The 9,739-nt window shown below is 45.5% G+C and overlaps 2 protein-coding genes across 9 annotated transcripts in view; one reads left to right on the top strand and one right to left on the bottom strand.

Moving 5' to 3' along the window:
• The first annotated feature begins 858 nt into the window (after window positions 1-858).
• On the top strand, window positions 859-8,273 carry S100B (S100 calcium binding protein B). Of its 4 annotated transcripts, none has more exons than XM_039554669.1 (3): window positions 859-1,034; window positions 1,948-2,100; window positions 2,569-3,529. In XM_039554669.1, the coding sequence occupies exons 2-3, from the start codon at window positions 1,963-1,965 to the stop codon at window positions 2,707-2,709; spliced, it is 279 nt and encodes a 92-aa protein (XP_039410603.1). In that variant the 5' UTR covers window positions 859-1,034; window positions 1,948-1,962; the 3' UTR covers window positions 2,710-3,529. The 4 variants fall into 4 exon arrangements, with proteins under 4 accessions (XP_039410603.1, XP_010411759.1, XP_010411760.1 ...); XM_010413457.3 differs by having other exon boundaries at window positions 984-1,034; window positions 1,792-2,100; XM_010413458.3 differs by lacking the exon at window positions 859-1,034 and adding an exon at window positions 1,550-1,641.
• DIP2A (disco interacting protein 2 homolog A) overlaps window positions 7,501-9,739 on the bottom strand; it is an 82,711-nt gene continuing 80,472 nt past the window's right edge. For all 5 annotated transcript variants that reach the window (XM_039554663.1, XM_039554665.1, XM_039554664.1 and 2 more), the window contains one exon: window positions 7,501-9,478. In XM_039554663.1, coding sequence (XP_039410597.1) covers window positions 9,226-9,478 — 253 coding nt within the window. In that variant the 3' untranslated portion in view covers window positions 7,501-9,225. The remainder of the gene's footprint in view (window positions 9,479-9,739) is intronic.

Genomic DNA, 9,739 nt, shown 5'->3' with positions numbered 1-9,739 from the left:
TGTGAATCATATACAAACAATAACTCATCTTTTTCTGAGTTTTGCATGTTGATTTATACTTCCCCTGTCAGAATTGGTTCAAGATATTTGCAGTTTCACTTGTCTTTGGTGTTAGGTGGATATTTCTTGAACATTTCAACATTTCTTGAACAATACACACAGAAAAGTATAAGGCTTATGCTCACACTGACTGCAAAACGTATTCTCATTGATGCTTTCACTCACTCACTCCCATGGTTTAAATGGTTTTGCACAAGCAGCAGTGGTTTCAGTTTGATAAACCATTTTGTTGGTGGTATGTTTGGTGAAGCTGAGTGAATTGAAATAACCTTATGCTCCCTGTCTGGTCTGACTCTACAATCTTAAAACAGTAGAAAGGTGAAAAGGTGTATTCAATATCAATAGTATGCTCCCAATGATCTGGGGTAAACATAGTGAAAAGATCAGGCACACAAGGAATTGCTATTTTTGCATACTCACTGTTCAGAGCAGAACAGCAGCTTTAAAGAAAGCACGTCTTTGAATTGCAAGCTTGATTCACAGAACATTCTATGCATTGAAGGACCCATCTAATGAACAGTGAGTAGGCATTCTATCTTTGAAAAATATGAACAAATAAATGGCACCATAATAGATTTATTTGTAATGTGTAACAGCTGGCTCTAGGGATAATCTTCAAGTGCTTGTTTACAAAAAAAAAAAAAATCAGTTTACTGCAATACATTTTGAAACGGGCTATATCACAACGTATGTGTCACCTATAAAAACCGCTTGACTGCAACTGTGTCCCCTTACCATCTTCAGAAAACAAGTAAAGTAGGCGGTGTTTTCCTCTCACAAGGGCGCTCCCACGTGGCGGCGGGTCTAGTCCCCGCGAACAGCGCTGCGGTGCAGGCACAGCGCCCAGCTCGGACACCCCGCCTCAGCTACCGCTGCCTCCCCGGCTCCCCGGCGCAGGCATAAGAAGCCGGCGGGTCCCCGGGGTGCCTGGCCACGCCGCATCGTTGTGCCACAGCCCCGCCGGCAGCAGGGAGGTGAGAGGGGCCGGGGGATGCCGGGCGGGCTGTCCCCGCCTTGGGGGGGACACTATCAGGGTAGTATCGCCGCTCCGCATCACCTCTGCGGAGCCCGAGGAGAGCTGGAGCACTCCTCAGCCTTGCGGACGGGAAGCAGGCAGGGCAGGAGCATGCAAAGGGCTCTTAGGATATTTCCTACCTTGTCTGGGAACAGTCTTTCATTTCGGACACTGACGGCTGAGTGGGGGAGGACATCAGCTGTGGGATCAGATTCAGCTGGTGGTGGAGAAACAGGAGCCAGGTCGCAGGGCAGGAGATATTTACCTGTGGGATATGAACGAACCGAGTGCCAGGCAATAAGCCTTTTTTATTTTCCCAGGTTTTGGAAAGGTGGGTTGGCAGCTCTCCCTATTTGATCAGAGACTCTTTGGTTTGTCCATTTGTGAAGTCTGCAGGGAACGCTGCAATCTGAATTATTATCATTCCCAAGGGGGTCTCCAGATCAAGTGCGGGAGAGGAAGGTTCGAGAGGTGTTGATTTTGACCTGCTGGCACTCATCGAAACTGGTTCCTACCCGGTTCCCCTGACTGCTGGGCTGGAGACAGGTCTGCAGGCAAAGGCATAGGTGAGGGGACCTGTGACAGCAGGGACAGCAAAACCTTTCTGAAGCTCCGGAGCTGCCCCCATGCCTGCCCCTCTCCTCGTTTTGTGGCCCTACTGTCTTCGAGAGCCCCTGGCAGCAGAGTAATGGTCTCTCGGGACGTTCCCCTTGAAGCCAGAGCTGCTGCCAGAGCTTCCCAGCAGAACGCCTTGAGCGCGGGTCCGACCTTGCCGATGGATGGGCGGTGCCCCGGGGTGGCCGTGCTTCCAAAGCAATAAGAATTGCTGGAGCTTGCCCAGGCTGGCGTTCGCACGTTCCCTCTGACCTCAGGGCCACGCCACAACCATGTCTGAGCTGGAGAAGGCGATGATCGTCATCATCGATGTCTTCCACCAGTACTCCGGGAAGGAGGGAGACAAGCACAAGCTGAAGAAATCGGAACTGAAGGAGCTCATCAACAACGAGCTGACCCACTTCCTCGGTGTAAGTACTGCCCTCCGCACAGCTTGGTTGGGCTCGGGGGGCATCGAGCAGACACTGCACTCCATTAATTCTGTCTCCCACGGGAAGCCAGTGCAGGCGAAGGGGTTTATTTACATAGCAGAGCATTAAATCCTTTGCTCCAGCTCTACAGAGCAGCAGGATGAGGGCAACAGCCTGTATGGCAGACTGGGGTGTGGGTTGGATACTAGGGAAATTACCTTCCCTGGCACAGGGGGACAGCCTTGCTTCAAGGGGCTCAAGATGTCCCTCCCCAGCAGCACAGCTGCGGCTGCGATTCCCAGGGGCACAGGACAGTGCCCCACCACAGACTGGGAACAGCCACAAGATATTTGGGATATATCTGAACAGAGTTTCAGCCGTGAGAACATTTGAGAAATGGGGACATGTTACTGTCTGGGCCTTGCTGTGGTCCTCCCCAGCTTTGGCTGCCTGTTTCTATCCCTTCAGGAAATCAAAGACCAGGAGACTGTGGACAAAGTCATGGAGGCACTGGACTGCGACGGGGATGCAGAGTGTGACTTCCAGGAGTTTGTGGCCTTCATTGCAATGGTCACTGCTGCTTGCCATGAGTTCTTTGAGCATGAGTGAACTGGTGGGAAGCAGGTGAGCCCCTTCTGCTCATGCTGGAGAGACGAAAGGCAGCATTGCTCCTCCAGGAAAAGGAATGGGTGTGATTACAGACACCTTAGAGTTCAGCTTGTGCTAGACTTAAGCAGCTTATTAAAAGTGCTGTGGCTTTGTGAACAAGAAACACCTGTGTGGCTTAGGAAGGGCTATCGGCTAGTGCCCACTGGGCTGGATGCAGTGAGCGAGTGCCTTGCCTCAAGCTCCTTCCCTGCTGTTTTAAGTCAGGAATGTGCATGGGGCTAGAAGGAGAGGGATGCTGTTATCCAAGCTTGCGTGCAAAGGAAAAAGGGAAATTAAGGAGGAGGTGATGCAGAGGGGCTTGTTATGGAAACTTGCTGCTGAGTCCACTGGCTTGAACGGGAAGACTCCCAGTGATTCCTGTGGGCTCTATGCATGACATTAACGCAGGAAACCCAGCTCCTGTCCTCTCACAGGTGCTCAGTAGAGCCCACCCATTTCTTGGGACATTGAGACACCCTTGGCTTGCAAGGCAAAGTATAACAATCTAAAAGCATAACCATCTAAAAGCATAACCATCTGACAGCTCAGTCTTTTCTCTTGTTGATCAATCCTGCTTTTAGCAGCCTGCAGAACTGGAAGCAACAGTGTATGAGGCTCCTACGCTAGGGTCAGCTCCTGGGCCTGGGATATGCCTTGACAAGGTGTCCAGGCTCAGTCAGAAGGGATGGGGGATTGGCCTAGTGTCACCACAGACCAAGCACAGCCTCCTGAGTGTGTGAAAATAACAAGAATAAAATGTTGGTTTGGCCTCTGTGAAAAATGTGTCCTTTTGTGCCAGGCTGCTCTGCACTGAGAGAGGAAGGCTGGGGGATCCAGCCTGAAGCACTGCTACAGCTCATGCCCCTGGGTTTCTTGTTCGGCATCGACCCCTCATCTCCTCCCTGGTGTCACTGTGACTGGCCAGACATCCCACAATTGTCACCAGTGCCGTGTTCCACCTGGCCGCCCAGACTGCCAGGTATACCTGCCAGGACAAAGGAACTGGTGAGAAGGCCCCTCTGCAGGATGTGACTGCTGCTACCAGGGTCATCCAGGGGCTTCCAGTGGTGAGCCCTTGCAAAGCCTCAACTTAACCCAGGACAACCTCCCCAAAGCCTGTGCTTCTGCCTTTTCAGTCTGCACCTGCCATCCATCTCAGCAATATCTGTGAGTTGGACCTTCCTGGCCTGCAGCATCAATAGTGACACATTCACAGCAAAGATGCTCTCAGATGGCACTGGATTCACCTTGTTCCACATTTTATAATGATTTCACGCACAAAATGACATCTTTGGACAGGGACCATGTTGCTATTCTCACCAGCCTCCCCCAAGCTGTGCAGAGGGACACTCAGGCAGAGCCAGACATACAAGGGACAGCATCTTGTCCTAACACAAAAAGCCATTTTGCCATCGCAGGGTAGTGCTCACTCAATGAGAAGCTGTTTAGCATCCGAGTTACTTCCACCATATTTTTAACATCCTCCTCCAGTCTCAGTTCAGCTGCTTTCAACACTGGTACAGACCTGAGGCCATGTGTGAGAACAGTGGGTGGGGACACTGTCTGTCTCTATGTCCCCAAGGTGAGGCAGGGTAGACAGGACTCTCTAGACTGTCTCTCAAGCTTGAACCTGAGTTCAGCAGAGGGGTCTGATGTTCCAGTACAAGGGTCTGCCCACGAGCCACATTTGTGAGTCATGTTTTTGACTCTATGAAGAGGATTCAAATGAACTTCCCACCAGGAAGGACACCAACAGTTTCCTACTTATCAACAGCAGTAAAGCTGAAACAAAGAGAAGTACAGCAGCAGGAAGGGCCTGATTTTTAAAAGATGCAGATTCACTTCTGAAGCTAGAGAAGTGTCAGAGGGGCAGATTTTGTACATCCATGCTGTATTGTACTTCCGCTGAATCACGTTTTCAGAATTTAAAATGCTGCAATTACCTTCTGCTCTGAGAGATTAGAATCTGCACTTTTATTCTCTCCCCAGATAATTTTAGCAGATGTGCATCTGTGAAAGGGAACCTTCTCCCTGGATCAGACAAAAAATTACCAGCACTGTAAGAGCACTTACAGACACCCCTCCCCTCCCAAATATTCTTCCACATCTTACCAGGAGTGCTGGTTGTTGCTCATCTAAAAAAACATATACTTCATCTTAACTGTTGATGGAAGTGGATCCAGGCTGAATCATTCAAAAGCAGCGCTCACATGCTGATAGCAAGAAAAAAAAAAATCTTAAAAAGAAAACCATGTTTTTCTTCCCACAAATTAGGTGTGGACTTTTACAGACCCCAGAAAAGGAACAGAACCAACCACAGCACTGTCATTCACATTTGGCAGAGAAAAGTGGCAGAAATAAATAATGATTTTGCAGTTACCTTTGCTAGACAAGTTTTAAGGAATGCTAGAAAAATAGCACTTTTATGTTTAAGTGAAAACAGGGTTAAATAAACCAAAGTGGGAAAAAAAGCAGTGGTGTATATTATTTTAATAACGTATATTGAAATACAAAAAAATAGAACTCTGCTTATATGGCACTGGCATAACCAAACCACACCATAAAATCTGGTGTGCCCAGTTCCTCCTAAACAAAACAAAAATGACACAAAATCCAAACACAAACACAAAATCTGAAGACTGTAGCAAAAACCCACATTAGAATTGGTCATGACAAGGAATTCTGGCTTGCAAGTATCTCATTTGAAATATCTGACCACAGAAATATTTATATCCTTATACCTTTGCTACAAGCTGGGATTCAGTGTCATGCTCATTCAATTTAAGATGAATTACAGATTTTTGAATCCTGTCCTCATTAGTTTGAGAAAGATGAGTTAAGTTGCTTTGGCATTGAAATCTGGTGTGCTTTAAACACGTCACACAGCACTTTCTGGATGCGAGGCACAATGCCTGGCTGGAATTAAAAGTGAGAAAAACAGCAAAGGCTCCAAGATGCCGTTGTCTCATTATGTACAGTGCTTTTAAACACAAATCACATTTTGCAGGATCAATTTGTGTTTGTTTCCTAAATCTGCTGTTGGTACAAATGGTTTCCATAGGTGCCTCACCTCTCTTGCCTTTTCAAACAAAATATTTACTTTCTTTTAAGAGACTACAACTTAATTTACTTCCATAAACAAGGAAGTAATTAAAAGCAGGTGCTTTGGTCAGAAACCCTTGAAAGTCATTAAAAAACCTCCCAGAGCTCCTTTCCAAGATGGAATGCCATGTAACCACAGAGTGTTGTGCACACTGTGGGCTGATCGTGGGCCCAGCAGTCTGACCCATCTGCTCCACCCCAAAGAAGTTTTTGCATTGAACTTTGTGTCAGAGAAAGGAAACCACCTGGAAACACACTCTGGAGTAATGCTGGTGCAGCACATCATTTTGTCTGGACAAAAGTTAAACCAGGCACCCTACCTCCCACGAGCCACATTGCAAGAGGGACAGGAAAAATTGTTTTATGGACTTTTTACAGCCTTTCCAAACTGCTGCAGCTGTTGGAAACGATGTAACTTTAAAAAATTTTAATTAATGGTTTTATTAAATTTTAATTAAACAAAACCAGTATATTAATTATAAGCAGTGCGTTAATCTTGCATCACTTTTACCCAGCATTTAGCAAAGTTGTCTTAAGTTACTTTTATGGGAATACAGCTTGGGAAAATTACTGAGACATAAAGTTTTGATAAACTAACTCTGATATGCTTCAGTGAACAAAGCCTGGGAGAGAAAGATGCATTGTTGAAGCTGGACATCTGGAATGCAGAATTTATGGACTACAAGGACATTTTGCAGAAACCAGAAGAGACTAACAAAGACCATGTCTGTGTGTTGAAAAGTCCCTACTGGAGGATACAGATACTAAAACCCCTAAAAATATGGACTAATCAGCATGAACAGCGAGGAATCAATAACCAATAGAGGACAGTATACTAATAAATGAAAGAGAATTACACAATTTAAAACCAATGAACATTAATTCGTTTGCTAAAATGTAGGAATAGGTGAAAAAGTTTTGTATCAGTGTCTGGGTAGAGGCTAGAATTTTGTCAGCCACTTACAAACCCTGGCCAGGAATAAAGTACTGCCTCACTCTCCAGCACTACAAAGACACTGTTAGAGGGTTTTCTTTATCCTGACGGTTCCGGAGGATTTCGGCAGCACAGCGGCTGCTGTGGGTTAGTCGGATGAGGTTGCTGGAGGGCATCAACCTGGTCCTGCTGTTTCTGCTCGTGCTTTTCCTTTTCAGCTAGTGCTTTCTCCCTAGCAGTCATCAGCCTAGACCTGGCATCAGGCCTCTTTCTGTCCGGCTGGTGCCTCCTGCAATGTTTTCCAAGGGTATAAACTTGGGTGGATGTCCCGCTGCAAACCAAGCAGGGGAATGGCCAGTCTGTGGCTGGAGCTGGAGCTTAGAGGCCCTGGAAAGGCTCGGCCACGCACAGAGCAGCTGCTTAGTGGCACCATGGCAGTGACATCATACCAGCCGTGCCCTGCCAGCCCCATGGCAGTGATGTCACACATGACATAGTGATGTCAGCATTGCAGCATGGCAGAGGTTCAAAACATAGGAAATTCAGGACCATCCAGGCTTTACAACTGCTTTACCTGCAAAGCAATTGTAGCAAAGCTTTGCAGAAAAAGCTCTTAAGGCATTAAACCATCTGAAATATGCGTGGGAACTGTGCTAAGCCAAGGTTTTGACCTAACAGCCTAAGTTTCAGCATTCATCAAGTCAGATTGGCAAGAGTTGTTTTGAAATGTTTAATAAGCTTTTTGTTTTACTTTACAAGGCAACTTGTCTCACTTTCAGCAGTATCTCAATACAAAAGTCTTACAATGCTTTATTTGCTAAAAAACTACAACATGGAACTGGAGGTTAGGGAGTTCTCTCCTTTTGCCAGCTGTTCTGGCAGGAGGGGTGTTCCACAGCCCGCTGCTGGAGGCTGCTGCACTCAAACACTAAGTTACACAAGTTCTGTACATAATTACAGTCAGAGTATGCAGCTGTATTATACACCACAGGTAAACACCATCATGGCCCATAACTATTATAGAGGAGAGCTTTTTCTTGAAGATTTCAGAGTTTATTTGACCATGGATAAATCTGATATATCAGGGGACTGACATCCATCTTTCTTAGGCACTGATCTAGGCAGAACTGCCTTGCAGAAAAAACTGCCTCTTTTTCAAACTTGTGCATTATTAAAAAAATTTTACGTAGCTCTCAAAGTCTTTAACAAATCTATAAAAATAATTATTTGCTTACCTTCAAACACAGAATATTTGAATAACTTCTTATTCTCTTTCTGCATTAGGTTCACTGCAGTATTAGATCAGGCAGAAACTTCAAAACCTTAATTAGTCCAACTGTGACTCAACCAACTGGATATTTTAGCCTGAACAAAAGAGCTTAAATACAACTCCAAAGAAAACAAAGGAAGTTTGTACCACAGCAGCTCAAGCTAACTAACACTGAATAGATTTTCCATGATGGGGGGAAAAGTTACTATTTTAGGTTTTAGCACAGAATATTCAGGGAAAACATATTGTAGGCCCATGCTTTGTAAACATTTGTAAAAATCATTCAGACACTAGTGGTTTTGGAATGGATTTTCAAATCCTTGGCATTATGCAGGGCAGGAATTAACAGCTAACACTATGAAAACAAGCAACTTTACCATGGCGTTAGAAGAGCAAGAGCACTGAAGGCTCCTGCATCAAGTACTTAAAACTGGGTATTACTTTGTATTTTATTATAAAGTTTATAATACCATTACAGAGTCCAGCATGGCACCGTAAGTAACCTTGTTACAGTATTTGTTTTTGCTTGGTACAAAAAAGCTTAACAGCAGCATAACTGTTACATTGAATCCGGGATTGGAACAGGTTGGCTTCTTCTGAATAGGGATGAGTCAGCGATTTAAAATAAAAAGACTGCATTTTTAAATCTCAGAGATGTGCAAAATTCCTTTCAGGAGAGAATGTGGTAGAGGTGTGTGCAATGTTGAAGGTTATGTCCCAACCCTGATACTGCCAATATATTGCAGTCATGTGGAGGGTGAACTCTGGATCGTTACTCACGACTTTGGGTGCAGTTTCCAGGAGTCCTCCTCACAGCTGGTGTTCTCTCCTCACCCCATTCTATGTCCTTTTATGCAGTGCATCAAGTACTGACATTCATAATTATTCTCGTCCCCTTGCCCCCCCCAAAATAAAATTGGTCCATGATAGTTCTAATAAGCTTCCTTCAGGAATTCCAGTAAACTCTCTATCCTAAGACAGCTGTGACTGTTACAGTGGGTTTATGAAAGCAAATGCAGTCCGGGAGATGAAGGTCTCTATGTAAAGAGAAGTATCTCCATTTTCCTAAGGTCTTCAACAGCTTTTAAAAACACAGAGCATGGATTCCGATGTTATTATGAGGAAAGTCCCTTGGATTTTGGTGCTTTAGCCTTGATGTGATTTGCTGTTTTCACATGTTGTAAGCAACATAAATAGGATCCAACTGATCAGCTAAAAATCCATCTCTCAAGTGCATTCGTTGTTTCTCGCCACGGGAGTTGATGGGTATGACCCCGGGATCCACGATGACCACGACACCAACGATGAGATAATGCTCCTCCAGCACCACGTTGGTCACCAGTGCAACCAGATCCAGCGCTTCCTGCTCTGAGCCTTCCAGCTCCACCACCACCACCAGCAGGTTTGTCCATGTAAACACAGCACTGTTGGCATGACACACATGTTAATGGGGAGGAAAAAATACCTAGACAAGTTATTAAAAAAGGTTATTAAAAGAAAGACAAGACCTCCCAAAGCTTACAAGTAAACCTGAATGCTCTGAGGCTGGAGAGGACCTACAGCCAATGATATACATAACTCATTAGGCCCAAACGGGAATAACACGCGTGAGAAGACACTGTCCATGAAATCCTTGAGATGTGTTTACCACACCCACATGTGTACATTCTGACACAGCCAAGGAA

The sequence above is a fragment of the Corvus cornix genome, chromosome 7 (assembly GCF_000738735.6).
Source record: "Corvus cornix cornix isolate S_Up_H32 chromosome 7, ASM73873v5, whole genome shotgun sequence".
In the NCBI taxonomy this organism is placed as follows: Eukaryota; Metazoa; Chordata; class Aves; order Passeriformes; family Corvidae; genus Corvus; species Corvus cornix.
This window is presented reverse-complemented; position numbering and strand designations above follow the sequence as displayed.

Coding starts and splice junctions, on each gene's coding strand:
- S100B (XM_010413459.4), top strand. CDS start 1,963: ATGTCTGAGCTGGAGAAGGCGATGATCGTCATCATCGATGTCTTCCAC. Junction 2,101..2,568: donor AGCTGACCCACTTCCTCGGT/GTAAGTACTGCC, acceptor CTATCCCTTCAG/GAAATCAAAGACCAGGAGAC.